This window comes from Annulohypoxylon maeteangense (assembly GCF_022496945.1).
Source record: "Annulohypoxylon maeteangense strain CBS 123835 unplaced genomic scaffold GGS22scaffold_10, whole genome shotgun sequence".
Taxonomy (NCBI): Eukaryota; Fungi; Ascomycota; class Sordariomycetes; order Xylariales; family Hypoxylaceae; genus Annulohypoxylon; species Annulohypoxylon maeteangense.
In genome coordinates, this window is record NW_025953257.1 from 429793 (window position 1) to 450592 (window position 20800).

A 20800-nucleotide genomic window follows, 5' to 3' on the forward strand; every position below is an offset into this window, starting at 1 on the left:
TCATAACGGTCATTGAGATATTTTCAGCGTTAATTTTTCTGAACTCCGTTAGGGACTTTAATACTTAAGTAACGTAAAAGTCTTAGCAAGTGCAGATTGTAGAAATACTTTGCTACTTACCTACCGTAGAGGGTAGGTACCTAGGTAGGTAAGTACCTAGAGGTAGGGTTGAACAGTGATTTAAGCCCACATTCTCTCACATTCTCTGTGAAAGGCCTTTCATGTTCGCCCGTACGTGTGTTACACAACATGTATAGCGAGTACGCTCTTACCTTACTTTCCCCTCTTAGCTCCTGACATCTCGACTCGGTATCTTCATTTCGCGTTAGGGGAAATGATCTGGGAGTATAATGAGCTCATGGTCTATTGGTGTTTGATGGAGCAGTGTTGCGAGCATCTTCACTGGGTAGGGTATAATACTAAGCGAAACTATGTTTAAACAATCAATTTAGCGGACAGGGATGGGTTAAGGCAACCTTGGGATACTGTTCTTGATGATTATACTACCCGGATGCTATACTTTGAGAAAGACCACCTGCTAGCGGTTAGTAGGATTATCAGCCATATTCCTTAAGGATAAATATCTCAGTCATGTCCAAGCTTGCCAAGAACAAGTCCAGCATAACTATAAGAGACGACAATTAGTGAGGAGGTGGAATGGGGTTATAAATATAATTTTAAGGACTTTAGTAACTAGAAATTACAAGCTCTTGTTGAGTAATTTATCTAGTATTAACGTTTTGGGATGGTACTTGTATGTATGTGAAAGTATCCTTTCCAACTATTGTTTTGTGTACATCTGCACATGTATACAAATCCTAGCAATGTGATAAATGAGAAGGATAGGCCCTCGTTGCCAGAAGTATGGCTCTCGCGAACTTCTCTCGCCCAATCCCCGTGGCTTTATTCAGGCGACACTTTTTATCAACACGCGGTATAGTCCTCATAAACTGATTACGCAACCACTCGACGTAGTATCAAGATGAGTTGTTCTGAGTTGATCCGTCAGAAGGTGGTCCAAAATGTGGAGGCCAACCATGTGGCGGTCCGTGGGGAGGTGTAGGAGGTGTAGGTGTAGATGTTGGTGTAGATGTAGTAGGGGATCCGTCAGACGGCGACTGAGGCTCAAGCCGATCTACGGTATAAGCAATCCATTTAGTAGGAGAGTTATTGCAGACGACAGGATATCCATCCTTTGGTACAGACCCCTGGATGAAGGTCCCATTGTCTGAGCAGTTAGAGGTGGTATAGGCGTGGACTTCAATAACAAATAGTTAGCAATGCACTTCCACGTCACGATAGCAAGATTTATTGGTGATATAGAAGGAGGATACTCACAGACCCATCCATCTGTAAGGTGGACGTATATGGAACTGAACGCTTCGGGCCATTGGTTGCAGATGCCAGTCATTGACTGGGTGAAAGTGCCGACCCCTTGGTTGTCGGCCGAGCAGTCCACTTGGCCAAACGTCCTTAGATCGCCCACGTATGGATCATTTCGGGGAAGGGCTGCGGAATGAGCACCAGATGCGAGGGCGATGAGGCCAGTAAGAATATCTGTAGGACGCATTTTGGGAAGTGGGAGTTTCGAAATATCCTAATTTCCTAGCCTGTCGTAATAGGGGGCAAATAGAAAGCGAGCGCGTGGACAGTCAATATCTTATAAAAACGAATGCTTACGTCGCAGTGTTTTTGATGTCTATCAGACTGGTCGAAAGGGTGTCCTCCCACCAATGGCTCGAATCTTAAATACCTCAGACCTTTCGCCATTGTGGAGGGACGGGTGAGGAATCCGGCTCCAAGCTTGCGGATAATCTAGACCCGAGAGGATAACGGTTAGGCTGACGGCGGCAACACCATCTCAACCTTATTCCGATATACGGGTAATGCATGCGAGATATGGGAAGGTCGGTGATGGCCGTCGAGGCTCATCGTGCCGTCATACGCGAAGATGTAACATGGATACCCGTGCCTGGCGGTAAGTTGCCGATATTCTCAATATAACCAGCACATCGGAACAATATAAATCTTGGCGGCATATCACACGGAAAGCGACTGGTTCTAGCCACCATCATCGGAGTACAAGGTCAAGATTCTTCTATGCGGGTTGCCGACCGATCTCGTAATGAGCAAACTGCTGTCTATTCGAGATGGCTGGGACTCATAAGCCAAGCACAGTTGGTATTTTACTAGACTCTACTAATGAAAGAGCACCAAGAAAAGGGATCCTACTTACTCACTTATTACGTCGTAGTCGTCTCAGCGAAAACGGGGCCCCTCCTGTAAAGTTATTGGGTCATGACTCAGTCCTTTAGCATACCCACATAGAACGTTAGGAGACTCCTGACTTAGTCGTCCAGGGACGATTAGTCGGTAAATAGATGATGTAAACTTTAATGAATAGAGAAATATCGGTGAGATGAGTAGGTTAATATTGCGGAATTTAGTAGCTGAGTGAAGCCGAGTACTTAGATGAGAAGTCAGCCTGCTTTTAGGTGAAAGAGGATAGAATCTAGGCACCTAGCTAGGTTCATCGTAAATATAAAACTTCTTACTCTTGTGATTAAAAATCAATATCACAATTTCGAATTATTACACAGGATATTAGGTATGAAGTATGAATCTTCATCAATCTCGGGAGAGACGTGACCGCACTAATAAAGGGACCATGCGCCTATATGTCAATGACGTAATATTTTGCCGGACCTTTTCCGATTCCCGGCGCGTAGCAGGTGTGTCACGGAGATAATTATTTTAGTTACCTGGTAACTGCCTGGCAGCGAATCATCGAAAGGAAATAACGACCTTCTCTTGTCAACCTTATCATCAAAATTCACAAAATAGTGACTATTCATCTTTCTTCACCTTCATCACCCCAACTTCTTTTTCCTCTCCAGGAGAACAAGACCGAAATACATTCTTTTTTTTTTTGGCTTATAAACATTATCCCCTAAAGCATGTCGTCTAACAATCTAGCATACATACCTCACTATCGTTTCCCCCCTGTTACCCAAGAAATACAACCGCAATCATGCCCGGCGGACTAGACGACTCGCGCTGGGCGCCAAAGAACCAGCATAATCGCATAAATAAACATCGCGGACGTCTTGGTCAAAATGCACGATCTTCATCCTCCAATGCGACGATGTCCGCATCCCATTCCGAAACCCTTCTTCTCCAATTCGAAGATCGACCTTTGCCTGAACAAGAGTTCTCACGATTTCTTAAGATCGTTGCTAGACTCAATTGGAAACTACCGTTCCTTAAGATGGGATATAGTATGGCTAAGGAAGTTACCGACAAGGAGCAATCGCAAATCCAAGCATGTGAAACCCAGTTTAAGTTGGATTTTCACGAGTTCTACATGTTAATTGAGCGCGCCCTTGTCCGGCTTATGGGCATATTTGGGGTCATAGTCAGGCGCAATGGAATCATAATCGATGGAGTTATCAGAATGAACAACGCTAAGGACGAGAGCTCAGATCAAAACACGGTTGAGGACTCTAAGGAGCGTCCCATCCAACATTTCTATCACAAGAACGTCTTGACCGCCCTCCAAGACCCCAAGAACCCACTCTACAGCATATTCGGCAAGCCAGAAGTTCGGACCCAATTGTCGAGAGCCAAGGACCTTCGAAATCGCTGGAAGAATATCGACGAAGCCGACCCAATCAACTTTGCGCCATTATCTCTTTCGAGCTACAACCTCGAGGTGATCATGCAAACCATTCTTACGGCAATTGAAGAGGCGCACATTGTTGCTGTTGAGTATCTACGCAAGAGGGGGAATAAACCAATAGAGGCCAAGGAGGATGATTGGGAGTTTATGGTGGACGCTATGGATTGGGAAGCTGTTTAACAAGTTGACAAGCTTGGAAAGTTCCTTCTTGCCCGAGGACGCCAAACTCGATTTGCTTTATTAACAATTCTAGACATCCATTAGAACAGTGACTTCAGCAAGTGTTGAACGATCACTATCGCTACTAACCCCGAATTACCTACGATTAGATTAGACTGGCTAGCCTTTATTCCGGAGTAATAGAGATACCCAAGAAAGAGTTGGATGCGCAAGAGACGGACGGACCACCTATCTTCCGGACTCGATGTTTTCGATGGTGTTTTTGCATGAGTAGTTGCAGTCAACCACTATAACCTTGGAACCCTTTTGAATCACGGTTGGAGGATATCCTTACTTCGTTAATAATATATCCCTTTAAACAAGAGGTGGCGTTTTTATTGGTGGTGTGGCTAAAGAAAGATGGCATTGATACCCAGAAAGACAGCATGCTCTTCGCGGTCCGTAGAATTCATTTGCATTAATAGGTAGCAGATATAGCTTGTACTGCCTTGTATTTTTATCACGGCGATGAAGATGAGTCAGGTGTATGGATCTTGCTAACTGCTCACCTCGTGCTGAGAATATGTCACCTAGGTATCCTTTCGTGGCATCCATGAATCAAATGAGTGCTCCAGAAAGTAGAACGTGATAAGAAGCATCGAATTAAAATCAATGATATTCCAGGGGATTAAAGCTCACATGCATTAGGTACTTAGGTACATACATATCTAGACCAATCAGATCCAATAATCAATCCTAAAGCAGCTTAGCCCCTCAGCCAAAACGTCAGAGTTCCACTCCCCTTAGTCGGAACTCTGTAGCTATCTCCGTAACCACTTGCATTCCTCTCACTACAAGAACTACAAGAACCATCTCGGTCAGCGACCATCACCTATTATCCCATTCATCATTCATATTTCCTAATATTTATCCTCATAATTCAGAGTTAGATATATAAGTAGTTTGAATATGCCTTCAGCCGCTTCCCTGCGGTCCGTACTCGCGTATGCGAGCAACTTTGTCTCGCAATTCCCTCTAGGCCTCCCTAACCTATCGAACCCGCTCTCGGCCCTCAACCCCCAGGCACCCGTCGACGTCGACTCTTCCGTCACCCCCTACGAACCCTACGATCCTCTGACCGGAACGCCGTCCTGTCCCATCGACAGTCCCGTAAGCTGCAACAACAACACTGCAGCCGATTCATGCTGCTTCATCCACCCCGGTGGGCGGTTACTACTCACGCAGTTCTGGGACGAGAAGGCGCACGTCGGTGGTAACGAAGAAGATTGGACATTACATGGGCTATGGCCAGATCTATGCGATGGCTCGTATGACCAGTTCTGCGGCATGGCACCTCGGTTCGAGAATATCAGCACGGTGCTGGAGCACTATGGCCAGGGCGAGTTGCTAGCGGATATGAACCGGTATTGGATCGCGAATTAGTACGTCTATCACCCATCACCCCACCAATGGATAATCCAGGACCATCATGGTGTCATAAATGATGTAATAAGAATGCTAACATGAACAACAGCGGTACAAACAACCACCTCTGGGCGCACGAATACAACAAACATGCAACCTGCATCAACACGCTCGCCCCCTCCTGCTACGGCGACAGCTACACCCCGGGCCTCGAAGTCGTCGACTACTTCGTGCGCGCCTTCAGCCTGTTCAAGCAGCTCGACACGTACTGGGCCCTGCAACACGTCGGCATCGAGCCCAACTACAAGAAGACCTACGACCTCGCCAAGATCCAGTCCACGCTCGAGAACTTCAGCGGCGGGAAGGTCATCCTCAAGTGTACGGGCAGACATCACAATGTGCTGCACGAGGCCTGGTACGTGTATTTCGTCAAGGGCAGCTTGCAGGGCGGCGATTTTGTGCCGGCGAAGGATAGCTTTAAGGGCGACCAGGGCAATTGCGCCAGTCAGGTTAGGTATTTGCCTAAGCGGGGTAGTAAGAGAGGTGGTCATTAGACAATGAGCTTTGGATTTTGAGCATTGCGATTTGTTGAATGGGGATTTAGTATGGCATGGTTTGGCGTTTAGAATCTGTTTGATATGGAGGACTTCATATTTGATTTTGCGATATACAGCGATCTAGCAAATTGACATTGCATTTGTATCTTCCATATCTTTGCTAGTATATATCAACCTATGTTGCTCTGCGTTGGTTAATTGATGGCGTGGATATTGCGTTTGGAGAACTGGAGTAATATACCAAAGGAAATGGTATACTATATTCTTTCTGGGGCAATTGAAAGGGTCAACGCCATGATTTTTGAGCATTACCTACCTACATTGTAGGCATCTGTCTAGCGAGATGTCAAGATCCAACTACTGGCTATCATTATTCGGGGAGTCGAAATAGAAGAGCAGTTTTATATAAACCTTGGAAATTATCAACATCTCTTACGTCTAGAATACACGTAATTACTTGAACTCCTGGATAAGTACAAGATGGAGATGGTTAGGGGTATAGACTCGTATTCTCGGGACATCGATGCCTGTCTTCTTGTACTCATATGGCGCAATTCTCTAATATCCGCCTTTCCTTGTTTTTAGCGAAATCAATGTTTTCGGCCGCATCGCCTCGGTCAATATGTTGCTGGGAGACACTGATGTTACGAGCAGTAACACAAGTCTCAATGCGCAATACCAAATGTTTGTTCTTATTTCTCGCCAGCAAGGAACTCCCGGTCCTAGAATGCGCCCATGAAGATAGGGGTTATGGCAGGTATTTAATGTAGATAAGCAAGTTTGCTGAGTCAATGGATAGTAACTCGTTTCCGATAAAAGAGGCCACGACGACAGCATATAATACACTCATATATACGTCCATCGATGCCACCCCACAGGTCCAGAACCCTTAAAGCCGTGTCACGAAGAGGAACGTGCCTCGTCAGTACGAACGCCATACCCCTTAAAGCGTGTGTGCCGAGATACATACCTTCTCTACTTCGTACCTAACCTAACCCACACGCAATTAAGGAATCTTCCGAAAAAAAAAGGACATCTCAAACGCAGCAGCTCGAGGCTAAAGTCCCGAACGTGGTCCCACGAAAAAAAGAACCTCGAGTTCTGGCCTCATATCGACGTCATCCCCTCTTTTGCGGCTTAATCCCCGCATCGACACGCACGTCAAATGAAACTTTTTCCGCGCGCCGGTTTACCATATCTAGCACCTGCCTACCTTGGACCGAAGTGGAAAGGAAGACCGTGATGCTGGGGAGCAGTGAAGGTAGGTACTCGGTAGGGGAGCATTCGAATGCAAGCCACCCGCCTGCAACTCTATGTAGGTCCGGCCGTCCTACCTAGGCTATTTATTCAGAACTGGGTCCACGGGTGCAGCTGGGCTGTGAGGGAAAACCGCCTGCCTATCCGAGTAAGGATGGGATGCGCTGGGATGGCCTTTTTAGGGGCGTTAAGTCCGGAAGAGGAATTGGCGTGTTACATGTTACGAGTTATCGAGCTATCAGGTTATCTCGAAGAAGCATGTGATAGGTTATGTAAAAGGACTAAGCATTTCTTGAAGTTACCTACCTTTCTATAAAAATTTTCTGTGACGATGTTACTGTATGCTGGTATTCGCGACTAGAGACGCGGTTCGTGATCATGTGTAGTTGAAGACTTCTTCAACTAAAGGTATATACCCCACAATGGTATAGCTTGACTAAATGGTAAAGGGAACTTGGAAGCGGGAAACTATGTGTCATCGGCAAGGTTGAAATAATAAATATGTTAGTTTTGGGTAGGAAGAGGTAGATCTACTATAATAGCTTGGCTTGTGGTCATTGACATCTTACGATGTTTACAGTTCAACGGACACAATATAAACCGACGAGAGATGAGATGAGGGGGTTAAGCGGTGAGTAGCGTATGTACCTAGTCCTAGGTATGTACGAATGTAATAGCCGGGAAAATGGGGGATCGAGAGGGGACTCGTCAAGATGCACGATAACCTTTGAACGGTTTCTCTGGCTTTAGTGCCCCTGAATCGTCAAGAAGGAAAAACATAACAGCGTTAGTATGTCTTAGTTGAGTTTAACTCCCGTGTATAGCATCGGTAACTGAGACATTAAATATCGGGTGATGCCATGAGAACGGCAGGGCTCTATTTTTCGGTAGACGATCTCACAACCGCTCAAATGCCGACAGGGCCATCGAATTGGCTTCGTCAATTTGCTGCTAGCCTCCGTAAGATGGTGGTGTGGGGGCACGATGTTTTATTGATCGACTGTTTGCTGATGAAACATTGTTAAGTTGGTGCTGTGATGAGATTGGTTGAACACTTATATTCCGTCATCGTCTCTCGCATTTGATAATAGACCAGTCATGAAGCTCTTCCTGGTAAGGAATCGCGTGCTTTTGGTTCAGTACAGCCTCGATATGTAGCGAAGAGGAGACGGCGGAGGGCGTGTCCTGTTCCTCGCAGCGGTTTTATCTGAAGGGATTTTTTGCCCCCAAGTGAGCAGTGAATGACAAAAGAGCCAGTCAGAAAGCGTCGTTTTTTCGGAGTGCTCGCGAGCCCTACTGATCCTAGTCGAATATAAAATGGACATTATTTCTTAAGTAAGAGCCAGACTAAGCCTAGCGGCACTCGTCGGGCAGTGATCGACTATGCGAGTTGAAATTTGCTGCTCACTCACTGGCTGCAGGCGTGCTGCATGACTTTTGCTGACTCCGCCAACTCCACATAGATTGCCGTTGTTCGCCCTGGAATCGGCTCCTGGACTCTTGCTTTAGCCAGTCACAATTCGACATTCTTCGTTACCTGGAGTAGGAGGATGGATGTACTGTACATCGTCAATGCCAACCCTGTTAAGTTGCATCGATGATCATCGAGGCATTAAGGGACTGCCCCGCGTTGGGACTTATTGCGATGCTGTCATGATGAATATGAATCGAAACTCCTGTCTTTTGTTAGAATAAAGAATGGTATGAAATGCCTATTTTTTGGTGGGAAACATTGGGCTGCTATCGAAGAAACTGAGGCTTGGGCTGAGAGATTACTGTAGATAGATCTGTATGTCTCAGGTGGAACAGGAATAATATAGAAGCACGACAGGAGTTGGAAGTCTGAACAAGCTCAAGGAATGTATATGATCTCCTGATACAGCAATGCTGCGTTATCACAGTACATATAATGAGACCCTATTCATCAACGTGCATAGGATGAAGTTTTGTTATGTGTTATTCGTTGGAGTATTGTATGGTATACTGTACGGATCGTCTTGTTCGTCTTGTATTTATTAGGGCTCGCCGAATTCTAGATGTCGATAATGGCGGCACCAGTAAATAATTTTTGCACAGAAGTCCCCATATTGTGTGGGGTTTTCGTTGAAGAGTTCGAGATCTCGTATACCTAGTATGTGAGAGGGGCAAGCGAGAGAACCAGATATGACCGAGAAGAAAAGGGCATGGCGAAAAAAATAAAAAAAAATAAAACATGGAAGAACCTTACAAGTACATAATGAGTTGTCTCCTATTGGCTAGCTTGAGAGTATCGTCTATGGCTAGACACATAGTAATAAATTATTTTCGTCGATCGTATCTGAGTCATTAGAGGAGTTCATAGACATGTAATAACATACCATATTATACCACCAATATCAACTCCCCTCATTTGTAGGTACTGTTTGGTTTGTTGGTAAGACTTTCAAACGTCGATAGATACTCAGTTAAAGACGAATATGATGAGTTATTTTGGTCTAATAGTGACGCGTCTTTATGCTCTCACCGCTTGTGTAATCGTAAGAAATCAGATCTCTTAAAGGCGACGCAAGCAAGGCGACACGAAGCGACGGTAGGTATGTGACCTATTACCTAGTAGTTCCAAGTTGTCCGGTACAACGATTGAACTGCCATGTCGCCTGTTCGATGACAACGCCAAGCAAGTTGGGGAAGCTCGCCAAGTCTTAAGGAGATAGCAGAGATCTTCAAATCTGGGTACCTAGTTCCAATTATCGAGCATAAACGGATTGGCTGTTGACGTTTGTTCTGCTGCTATCTTTATATTGTCAGGTAATGCGCATACCAGGCGTACATAGCCGCGTGAGCTAATAGACCAATCATTATCAAGGGCTGAAATGCTGACAGCAGGTATTCTTGCAGTCCGTTTCTAAAATCAGGGTCGTTGGTGCACGTGTATAAGAAAGATGTTAGGATAATTTTATGGAGAGGACTAGGGAAAGGGATTTCTAGGTACAATACCTCTCTGTATGTCGGTAGGGATTAGGGGGAAAGACTTGGGGAAAGCTGAATTGAAGAGGGAACTCCGACGGGTTTAAGTTACATAGTACATGTTTCGTAGTTGCCTTCGCTGAATATTGCTGAATATCGCTGAAAATTCAGCAGGCACGCTAACAGAAATATATCCAATCCGTTAATAGTAAATTTCTGTACCACAAGCACTAAATTACCAAGAGCACTTACCAAAACCCAGTCTATGCGCCGGTACTCGTGATAGATAATTGAAACTTTTATTAGAAGCCTGAAATGGAGATCCATTGTGATTCCAGCCACTGGAAAAACAAAATCTAGTGGCCGAATAGTGCCCCCCGAGCCCCCGAAATAGTGCCTTGTGCGACATCCATGGATAAACCCACTCCGACCTTCCCGCGCGCGCACGCACTGGAGGCACGTTGAGCGTTTGTTCCCATCGTGCTAATCCTCCAGCTGCCATCCGACATTTACAGGTCTAATTGTATCGTTCCTGCCGGTAGACTACAGGTGGGTAGGGTTACGATTACAAGGGTTCCTACAGCCTGGAGCACCAGCAGCACCTGGGGGTCGGAAGGTACCTGAGTACTATCCATGGATGTAGGTAGAGCCGTAGAAAGTGTGGGTTGTACTGTACTTGTCATTTTCTATTCTCGCGCAGGCATGTGCGATCCTTATGCTTGTACCAAGGTACATAATCCACTTAGTCGATCGCGGCTGTTCTACATGTATCTACGGTACCCGTGGTCGATGCTTTCGTTCACACTGAATCGTTGTACTGCTTTTTTGTTCCTTTTTTCTCCCACCAAGCAATTCCCATCTTGATCAAATAATCCAATAATCCAATCCCACGATCTTGATCTCCCACATCTACGCACCCGAGTCCCTTGCGGATTCAAGATAATTCTTCCATCTCGGGTTGCAATTTGATATTATTTAATAATTCTTATCACCTTAATACGGTGAACTTAGAGTATTTTAACATTGTCCGTTGAAATAAGTCACTGCGCATGACGGCGGCAAATCTTGAGAACCTTCTTTTTTCCCCCTTCCTTTTCGCCCCGTTCCCGTCCCCGTCCCCGTCATTCTCTTACGGAATATCCTCCCATGATTCCTACTTCGGGACGATCTACAGAGCGTAATTCCACCCTCCCCTCTATCCTTTGGTCGATCTGGTCTCCTTCGATCCGCCGAAGGAAAGAGAATTTGGTGTTGTAGTAGTCCTCGTCGCCTTCGGTTGACTGGCTGGCTCGGAACAAGCTTCTGGGTCTAGTCAGCAATACGCAAGCGTATGCCTCGCGCTTCAGCATCGGCAAAGCGACAGCACGGTGCCTCGAATCATCGCGATACTAGACACGAGAATGGCCTGGTAGGTCCCGGAAAGCGCGTATCAAAACAGAAGAGCCTCAACCACCTGAACGGAAACGGAAACGGAAATGCGAAGCAGCCCCCCGACGATGCGGCTATACCCCCTGTTCCCTCAACACCGCCACCCTCTGCGAACGGCTATTCCAAGCAACCGACTGAGATGCCGGCAGAGAATAGGATTACCGAGTCTCTGAGGAGAGGCTCGCTTGGTGGCTATTCGGAGTCGTCATCATCGGAGTCTTACCACTCTCATCTCGGCAATGGTATCCCTGAGGAGAACCATCGTCGGATCGACGTCAATGCTACTAAGAACTCTAACGTCCACCGTGACCCCGGCCCGTTCGGCGTCGATTTCGCTCTTACCGTTCTACGATCATGTCCTCTGCAAGATACCATCGCCATCCTCATCATCTTGATGCAGATCCCCCCTCTTGCACTGTCCGGTATTTACGTGCTTTTCACCCTACTTACCTTTGTGACTAGCAACGGCCTCACCTTTAGCGATGTATTCGAGTGGAACCTAGGTGCACCCTCCTTGGCAACTGTCATCTGCGTCGACGGCATCGTACTTCTGATCTGGTTATTCCTATGGGGTCCGATTCAACACGTTATCCTTGATCTGGCACAGATGGTCATCGCACTAGGGTTAGGTGGCGGTTCGAGTTCAAGAGATGGAGGATCCATGAAGAATACTCTCATCTGCCTAAGCATGATTCTCCTATCTCACGTCTTGCGTCATACCAAGATGAAATATTCACCCGTAGGATACCTTCTAGGCTCGAGTCGTTTCATGACACCCGATTTTGACGACCCGTTAGAATCCCTTGAGTCTATACGCGGCTATGACAGGGTTCAGACGGGTTGGTTCGGTTGGGTCAAGAGCATATTGGCCATTCATATATTAACACAAGGTCTCGTAAAATACATACGCGATTGGTACTTGAGGCGGGAGAGGCGTGATATTCTAGCCCAGAATGCCGCCGATCCCGAGGCCGGAAAATCTTATACCGCAGACAATGACGGAGGATTTTCGACACCGGATAGCGATACTGCTTCCCTTCAAAACTCAACAGCGTTAACTACAAAAAAGAAAAGAAAACAGAGTGCCCAGATTCGGAACCGACAACCGCTCTGGGCAGCTTTAGCGAGCACAAAAATTGTCGTCGTGAAAGAATACGAACTTACCCACGCCGCAGCGGAGTCTGCAGGTTCGAATGCTACTGATATTCATAACCTGGGCAACGCTCCATTCAACACGCAGCCCGACCAAATCTGGATCACCTACGTTGGATGTGACGAAGTATGTTTCAATACTAGCTACTTCATCGATACTCCGGAACCTACCGTCTCACTCGATATTCCCAAACCCTTCTACGTCCGTGTCAATAATGCGGTCTGGCAGCCTACTAGAATGTTGCCTGTGCAGGATTCCGAAGGGGATCTCAGTCGCGGAACTCGATGGAGTGGAGATATTTATGGGCTTACTCCTATGTCGAATTACGAGTGCGAATTTGTCAGTACGACGACGCACGAGGTTTTGTTTTCGACTAGCGTTAGAACTACCCAGGCCAAGTCAGCAGATGTAGATGTTAGCACTACGAAGCCGTCAGGCCAGCGCTCCCTTCGACCCGATTCACCTATCACGACCCTCAAGACATCGATCGCGGCAGCTGAAAGTAAATTGTCCGAGGAAAAGGCGCGTCAAAAGGCATTACGGAAGGAGTTTCATCGGAAGGCGAATGCTATGAAGAAAGAGAATGAAAAGCTCTCTACTGCTGTTCAGTCAGCCGGCACGGGTGACGATAAGCTACGCCAGAAAATCCAGCAGAACACTACCCAGCACAAACAGGCCGAACAGGCTATTACTAACGTAGAATCGGAATTGAAGGAGCTGGATTCTGTCCCTGAATCTTTGAGGTCTGCTTGGAAGGCTAAGCAGGCTGCGTGGGCGAACGAGAAGGCCAAATATGATGGCGCCGTTACTGCGTTTAAAGGATTCAAATCGTCTGTCGATCGCGGAATGAAGGGCCTTCAAGAAGAGAAGACAAGTCTCCAAGCCAAACGCAACAAGATCAGCAACCGAATTGCCAAGGTCGACGGTGAGCATGCACGTATCGCCGATGCCAATGCCCGTGGGCTTGATGAAGCGGAGCGAAGACGGCAAGCTCGAGAGACATACGAGAACGACATAGCAAAAGTTGAGCGTGATTTGATCGCCAAGATCAACGAAGCCGATCTTGCCATCTATACTAAGGAGCAAGAAAATATGGCACTCAAAACACAGGTAGACTCGTTCCACACGCAGCAGGCAGCGTATGCTTATGCGGCATCGTATGAATATCCCGACGCTACGGCTCCCTTCTCTTCTCCAGGTCCTACGCCACCAGTCCAAGGACCCGCAACTAGCACGGCAACGTATGAAGCGACGGCTGCTTGGAACAATCCCCTCTACAACTCGTCACTTTGGGGACCCTCTCCTCTTGGACCCGGATTTGTGCCACAGGGAACTGCGGCACCAAATGCTCCGCAGCCCGGAATCAAGGCTAGAGGCCGTTCGTCGTCGATGCTTAGCGATGTGTCCGGTTTCACGCAGAGCAGCGCAGCCGAGGAAGATGGAAACACCACTATCCCTGCGTACTCGCATATGAGGGATGGGTCTGGTTTTTCGGGGTATTCGAGTGTTCCTTTGGGCCTTGAATATCCTACACCTACCGGACCTCGAAGTGATATCAACGGGGAGGCTGTTAGCGACTGTAGTGGTAGTCCCAGCGGTGGTAGTGCCAGAACCGGCAGCGATAGAGATCCAATGAGCCCAGCATTTTGACGGGATGGTTTATGGAATGCTTCAGTTTAGCTATTACTCGTTTTATCAGGGTTAAAAGTCGAGAGCCATCTTTGAGGTTCTGCAGCGATGGAGATACAATCCCATCAATCCAGGCCGACGAGGTTGGATGATAGGCAATGAGAAGCTCTGTTCTTTCACTTTACCCCTATTTTTCGGATTACTCTTTTGAGCTATGTGATATGCATTGATTAGGTACGCATGCTGCTACCTAGTGTGTGAGTGACTTGCCAAGTCGGAATTTGGATTAAGTAAGAGGAATATTCCGTAGTTATGTGTTTTGTATTCTGTGAACCTGGACATGACATAAATAACGATTGCTGAATAGGTGTTTGGATTTATGCCTACCTCCTAAGTACATGTCTCACCGCACCCCTAGCAGACCTAGATTAAAAGGAATCTATCACATTTAGTAGAAAAGGAGTGAAATTTAGGTGGGTACTAAAATTATGGCACCCAGGTTTAGTCGGTTTGGTGTCTATTAAATCATCCGGAGCATCAGCATCAGCCACGCTGCAGAGCCAAAACGGGATTTGGACTATCCGATAAATCCGAATCCCGCGCCCTGAAAGGCCTTGTACAGTATTCTACACCCCAACTCTTCGAACTCGTAGTATTATTAAACATCTTGCCTCATTGCTTCATTTTATTCTCCACGTTTTTTCAATCCCGTCAAGAGAACGGGAATCGTTTTTCGCCTGGTTAGATCCCGCTAATCGTGTGTATCGTCTCACCGTCGTTGGGCGGTTTCGACTCGTTCCGTGACACAATACGTATAAGACTTACATACTTACTAATTTACTTGGCGCGCTTGCCCAGCAGAATGGACCTCGATTCAACTGGTTCAACTTCAGGCGGCCAAGTAACGCTACACGGCCGCAAATCCGTTCCTTACGGCCAAGCATGCACCAACTGTTCCAAAGCCAAGTGCAAGTGTATTAACCGCGGCGTCCTGGGCTCTATCTGCGAGCGCTGCCAGCGTTTAGGCAAACAATGTGTGCCATCTGTTAGCGTGCGGAAGCGTGCCGTTCGGCGCCCCGCCGCCGAAAGGACGGCACATCTCGAGGAGAAGCTCGACGACCTTGTTTCCATACTCCGGGCTCAGGCTGCTGGCACGCCACCGACCGGGGCCTATAGGGCTGGCGCTAGCGATGATCTGCCTGACCCCGGCATTGATCCCGACGCGAATGCCGGTCCTGCTATGGAGTTGGACCCGACCATAGGGGTAGTGCCGGTCCCGGGTGATAAGGCTGCGTCTAACACCCAACCGCTGCCGCTGCCCCCACCCGTTGAAGCCGCCTTTTGTACGAGATTCACGAGTATGAACTCGTACCCTACCCCTCCGTCTATCGCCTCGTCTCAGGATGGTGGTCCCTCTCCCGTCGAGGCCGAAGAGATCTTGCGGGTATTCCAAGATCGATTCCTCCCGTTCTTCCCGTTCGTATATATACCGCCTGAAACTACGTTAGTATTGCCCTCTCTTTTTCTATAATTGGTGTCACATGATTACCTACTAGGTACCTACTTATCTAGGTATTTATTGAAAATTGTGATGGGCTAACTCAGGGTTACAGTGTCGCACAATTACAACAGGAAAGACCTCTCTTATGGCTGACGATAGCATGTACTTGTTCCAAATCACAGGAAAGGAAAGCAGCCTACAGCCAGAAAATTAGAGAGTATCTAGCACAGAAGATGATGATAGATCTTGATCGAAATATTGATTTGTTACTTGGGGTTGTATGTTATCTCGGCTGGTATGCAATCCAACTTCATCCTACTACTCTACATGAAGCACCAGATACACATGTGCTCTTTACTATGTCTACGTATCGAGGATCAAATTAACGAATCTTATAGGGGCATGCACCATTTCACCGGCAAGCCATATATCAATGCTTATATAAACATGGCTGTTACAATTGTCGCCGATCTTCGTCTCGACAAGCCGCCCCAGGATAACTTTTATAGAGAGCTACATTGCTTCAAACCTACCTACGGCTACCCAAAGGTACTCTCCACTCATCGAACGAATGAAGAGAGGAGAGCTACCCTGGCCTGTTTCATTCTTTGCTCGGGGTATGTATGTCTTCACTCTGAATTTAAACGCTTGAGCTAAGCCTTTGCCTCATGTAGCATATCAAACTTTTTAAGAACCCAGACTATGCGATGGACACCTCACATGGAAGACTCGCTTCAGAAACTTGCCGCATCACCAGAAACTCCAAATGACGAGCTTCTCGTTGTGATGGTAAGGACATACAGGATCCAGGAAGACATCGCGCAGATAACCTGGCGCGCTGCCGACCATTCCGGAAACTCGAACTCGGTGAAGGCGCCCCCTTTCATCTACGTCAAGGCCTTGCGCGCAAACCTAGAGGCTATAAAAGAAGAGCTCCCGGCTTCCCTTAAAGACAACAGTACGTTTACCCTCTGCCCTCCTCCTACCTACCTTCTGTACCTTCCTAGCGTTCTAGAGATATCAAACCAGCGTCGCATCCTAGCATCCCCACCACAACCATCTTCCTAGGCCGTAACGTATCCACTAACCCCCCAACAGAAGTCGTCCTCTCGCACCTCTACGCCGCCGAAATCGCCATCGCCGACATGTCCCTCTGGAACGTAAACCCCTGGCTAACAGCCCACCCGCCACGTCCCGCGCCCATAAGCGGCAGCAGCGGCAACGGCATCGACGTCGGGAAACTCGACGCCTACTACTCCAGCCTGCAAGCCTCGAAAGCGAGTCTAGAAAACTTCCTCTCCTTCGCACCAGGCGAATACATGTGTCTCTCCATGTCGCTAACCCTGCACTTCGGCCGCGCCACACAGACGGTGTACCGCCTGATGGTCGTCGACGACCCGGAGTGGGACCGGAATATCGTCAAAGCGGCTATCGATCTCATGAGCGTCATGGAACGCACCGCGAATCGCTTCTTGCAGGTCCCCCAGATTTGCGGCATTGAGACGAGTGATGATCCAGAGATGTTGGATTATTATACGAAGGCGGCGAATGCGCTCAGGGCTACGATCCCGAGCTGGACGGCAACGCTGGAACAGTTGGGGTGTGTATCCTCTGCGACTGCGACGGCGGTCGCGGCGGCGAGTACGCCGGTGTCTGGGGCGGGAGCGGGGGCGGAGACGATGTTTCCGCCTGGAACGGCGATTCCGGAGTTGTCGTCTATGGAGTGGTTGGATGATCCGTGGTTGACGGATATGCTGAGGTCGTGGGAGGGGAGTTAGTTGGGAGACTGACTAAGTAACTGGCTGGTACTGGTTTGGCTGTTCTATTAGGTATCCGGGTGTAATATCTTGCTACGGTTCACTGCTACTACTACTGTGGCTTTGGCTGTTGCTGTTTTGTTGACATATAGCATATTTAGGTACAATACCCAACTTTGGCGTCTGGAAAAGGGGATACGGGTTTGGATAGGTAGGAATGGAGATAGGTGTAGTTAGGGATGGAATTGATATCATTCCTCTCACTCTATCAACGCGGCCACTGCTTGTTTGTGGATTTTAATGTGAAGGTATCATGATACCTACGAAACGGGACGTGGACTAGGGTATATTTAGAATCACCATTCATCCACAAGTAGACGTGAGGAGTCTCGCTACTAAATCCGTAAAGTCGCTATCGGCCTCGGGTGTTACTATATGGATGAGCTATTCCCATATGGTATAGTTACGTAACCCTCGTCAATTTTAACTTGAAACGTACGACAACCAGGTGGTGCATGCATCTCATATTAAACCTGTTGAGCGTCAGCCGCAGCGGGTCCCTATTAGTACCTCACCGCAATGCTTCGTATATGCCTCTCATGGCAACTTTCCATGAGTCAGAGAATGTCTAGAAGGGAATTCTTAACCGATATACAGATACTTAGCCTAAATATCAATCACCTACCTAGGCACCTATGGAACACTGGGTTGGGTTGAGGGTTGGTTTATATGGAATACCCTCATGTGGGCACGGATAGTTATTAATACTTCAGGGTATCCATCACAAAACAACCATCCGATCCTCAGCTCTCGAAGCTAAAAAACAGCCACGTTATACACCGACCGAATCCGAGTCTCAAACCGGATTTTGGCGGATATAAGGCCCGGATTCGGACTGGTGCTACCCAAACTTCCCAGATTGCCAATGTTGGTTTAATCCGCATACCGTTAAATCCATCTCGCCAGCTGCATCTTGGCAATTGGCTTTGATCTTATCAGATTAACCCGGTGTCCGAGTACCGCCTTTTCTCGCTAATCCCGTCTGTTGGCAGATCCACTTTAAATCTGATCTAGCCACTTTAAGCACGCTTGGCCATATACGGCTAGTTTAGAATTAAAGCTTTATTAATTTAAATATTAAATTATTTAAACGTGTGTTTTATTTATAATTATTTTAATTTTAATAATAAATTTTTTATTATAAATAATTCGTTTATTATTTTATTAATTATTAAAAAAATTAATTAATTATATAAATTTTTTATTAATTAATTTATAAAACGATTTTATTTATATATATTAAATAAACCACGTAATATAAAAAAAAAAAATTAAAATTTTAACGTAATTAATATATATTAAAATATTTTTAAAATAATTAATAATAATTTAAAATTTTATTAAATTTATTAATTTAATTTTTATTAATAAATTCGAATTTTTAAAATTAAAGTTTTAACGATTTATTTATTTAAAAACTTTTTTTTTTTAAAATATTTAAAATTACGTTATTTAAATAATAACGTTATTAAAATAATATATTAAAAAAAAATTATAATTAAATTCGTACGTTAAATTTTTATTAATTCGAATTTAAAAAATAATTATATAATAAATTTATTTAAAAAAAAATAATTAATAAAATAATTATAAAAACGTAATTTAAATTAATTTTTAATTAATTATTTAAAAAAGTTTATTTAAAATTTAATAATTTATTTATATTTAATTATAATTAATTTACGAATTTTTTAAAAAAATATTATTTTAATCGTTATTAAATAATTAAACATGTAAATAAAACATTTAATAAAATTAAAAAAACATATATTCGTTATTATTTTTTTATTCGAAAATATTTATTTTTTTCGAACGATTTATTAATTTAAAATCCCGTATTTATAAATTAATTACGAAATTTATTTTTTTTAATTTTTATAACGAGTTTTATTTTATCGAATAATTTTTTATAATTAATTAATTATATTGAAAATTTTAAAATTAACGATATATTTTTATTTTTAATTATTTATTATTTTCCGATTTAAAAAGTATTAAATTTTAACGAAATTTTTATTTTTTTCGAATTTTTTAATAAATATATATACGAAATTAAAAAAACGCGTATAATTATAATTAAAATTAATCGAAATAAATAAAATAAACGTTAAATTATTTTTTTATTTTATATAAATATAAATAAACGAATATATAAATTTTTAATTATTTTTTATAATAATAAAAATATTACGTATAAAAAAAAAAAAAATTATACTTTTTAAAAATTTTAATATTATTTAATAAATACGCGTATAATAACGAAAAAATATTTATTAATTAAATATAAAACGAATTAATTCGTTATATAATAAAAAATAAAATTTTATTAATTATAAACGTTATAAAATTTTATAATATTAAAAAAATAAAACGAATTTTTAAAAAAATTCGAATTTTATTAATTATAATTTTTAAAAAAATAATTAATTACATTTAAATATTTAATACGTATTTAAATAAATTAATTAAATAATTATTTCGTAATTTTAATAATTTATAAATATAAAATCGTAAAAATAATTATATAATTTAAAATTTACTTTTATCGTTTTTAATAATAAATAATTAAAAAATTAAAATTATAATAATTATTTAATAAATAATTAAAACATTTCGATTATTTAATTATTAATAAATTATACGTAAAAAATTTATATAAATTAATACGTTTATACGTTTAAACGAATCGTAAAATAATTTAATTAAAATTAAAAATTTATTTAAAAAATAATATAAAAAATTTCGTAATATATTACGTTAATAAAATAAAATTATTAACGTTATTAAACTTATAATAATAATTAATTTAATTATTTTTAAAATTATAATAAATATAAATAAAAATAAAATAATAAAAAATTTAAAAAATTTAATTAAAAATTTTTATTTTAATTTAATTAATAAAAAATTAAAATAATTATTACGTAATAAAAAGTTAATTTAAAAAAATAAAAAAATTAATATAATTATAAAATTATTACGTAATAATATAAATTATTTAAATTTAAATAATTAATTTAAAAATTTTAATAATATTTAATTATATTTAATAATATCGAATTTTTTTTTAAAATTTCGATTATTTTTTAATTATAAATTTTAAGTTTTTTAATATTTTTTTAATTTTTAAATCGTATAAATAATTTTAACGTTATTTAAAAATTTATTATAAACTTTAAATTAAATTAATAAAATAATTTTTTTAAACTTTTTTTTTTTTTAATTAACCGCGATATTTATTATTATTAT

The 20800-nt window shown here is 43.2% G+C and overlaps 5 protein-coding genes across 5 annotated transcripts; 4 read left to right on the top strand and 1 right to left on the bottom strand.

Annotated features, from left to right (window-relative positions):
* Positions 1–633: 633 nt before the first annotated feature.
* On the bottom strand, positions 634–1876 carry GGS22DRAFT_19909 (uncharacterized protein). Its single transcript, XM_047966234.1, has 2 exons — positions 1339–1876; positions 634–1258 (listed from the first exon to the last, which is right to left on the bottom strand). Exons 1-2 carry the CDS (start codon positions 1568–1570, stop codon positions 978–980), a joined length of 513 nt encoding a protein of 170 aa, XP_047817999.1. The 5' UTR covers positions 1571–1876; the 3' UTR covers positions 634–977.
* Positions 1877–2818: 942 nt separating this feature from the next.
* On the top strand, positions 2819–4454 carry GGS22DRAFT_165013 (uncharacterized protein). Its single transcript, XM_047961614.1, has one exon. It carries the CDS (start codon positions 3032–3034, stop codon positions 3857–3859), a length of 828 nt encoding a protein of 275 aa, XP_047818000.1. The 5' UTR covers positions 2819–3031; the 3' UTR covers positions 3860–4454.
* Positions 4455–4670: 216 nt separating this feature from the next.
* Positions 4671–5879, top strand: GGS22DRAFT_19928 (ribonuclease T2). Its single transcript, XM_047966269.1, has 2 exons — positions 4671–5280; positions 5373–5879. Exons 1-2 carry the CDS (start codon positions 4808–4810, stop codon positions 5815–5817), a joined length of 918 nt encoding a protein of 305 aa, XP_047818001.1. The 5' UTR covers positions 4671–4807; the 3' UTR covers positions 5818–5879.
* Positions 5880–10855: 4976 nt separating this feature from the next.
* Positions 10856–14696, top strand: GGS22DRAFT_165019 (uncharacterized protein). The gene is made up of 3 exons (XM_047961615.1): positions 10856–14445; positions 14504–14567; positions 14621–14696. Exon 1 carries the CDS (start codon positions 11354–11356, stop codon positions 14252–14254), a length of 2901 nt encoding a protein of 966 aa, XP_047818002.1. The 5' UTR covers positions 10856–11353; the 3' UTR covers positions 14255–14445; positions 14504–14567; positions 14621–14696.
* Positions 14697–14888: 192 nt separating this feature from the next.
* GGS22DRAFT_19950 (uncharacterized protein) lies at positions 14889–17548 on the top strand. The gene is made up of 5 exons (XM_047966297.1): positions 14889–15736; positions 15847–16029; positions 16133–16351; positions 16409–16692; positions 16833–17548. The coding sequence occupies exons 1-5, from the start codon at positions 15096–15098 to the stop codon at positions 17510–17512; spliced, it is 2007 nt and encodes a 668-aa protein (XP_047818003.1). The 5' UTR covers positions 14889–15095; the 3' UTR covers positions 17513–17548.
* Positions 17549–20800: the final 3252 nt, after the last annotated feature.

What these genes read in the sequence shown, in the direction of transcription:
- GGS22DRAFT_165019 (XM_047961615.1), top strand. Translation starts at nt 11,354, where the DNA reads ATGCCTCGCGCTTCAGCATCGGCAAAGCGACAGCACGGTGCCTCGAAT.
- GGS22DRAFT_19909 (XM_047966234.1), bottom strand. Translation starts at nt 1,570, where the DNA reads ATGCGTCCTACAGATATTCTTACTGGCCTCATCGCCCTCGCATCTGGT. An exon ending in CCTTACAGATGGATGGGTCT is followed by an intron (nt 1,259 to 1,338) that starts GTGAGTATCCTC and finishes TTGTTATTGAAG; the next exon opens with TCCACGCCTATACCACCTCT.
- GGS22DRAFT_19928 (XM_047966269.1), top strand. Translation starts at nt 4,808, where the DNA reads ATGCCTTCAGCCGCTTCCCTGCGGTCCGTACTCGCGTATGCGAGCAAC. An exon ending in CGGTATTGGATCGCGAATTA is followed by an intron (nt 5,281 to 5,372) that starts GTACGTCTATCA and finishes CATGAACAACAG; the next exon opens with CGGTACAAACAACCACCTCT.
- GGS22DRAFT_165013 (XM_047961614.1), top strand. Translation starts at nt 3,032, where the DNA reads ATGCCCGGCGGACTAGACGACTCGCGCTGGGCGCCAAAGAACCAGCAT.
- GGS22DRAFT_19950 (XM_047966297.1), top strand. Translation starts at nt 15,096, where the DNA reads ATGGACCTCGATTCAACTGGTTCAACTTCAGGCGGCCAAGTAACGCTA. An exon ending in GTTGTATGTTATCTCGGCTG is followed by an intron (nt 16,030 to 16,132) that starts GTATGCAATCCA and finishes CGAATCTTATAG; the next exon opens with GGGCATGCACCATTTCACCG. An exon ending in TGTTTCATTCTTTGCTCGGG is followed by an intron (nt 16,352 to 16,408) that starts GTATGTATGTCT and finishes TGCCTCATGTAG; the next exon opens with CATATCAAACTTTTTAAGAA.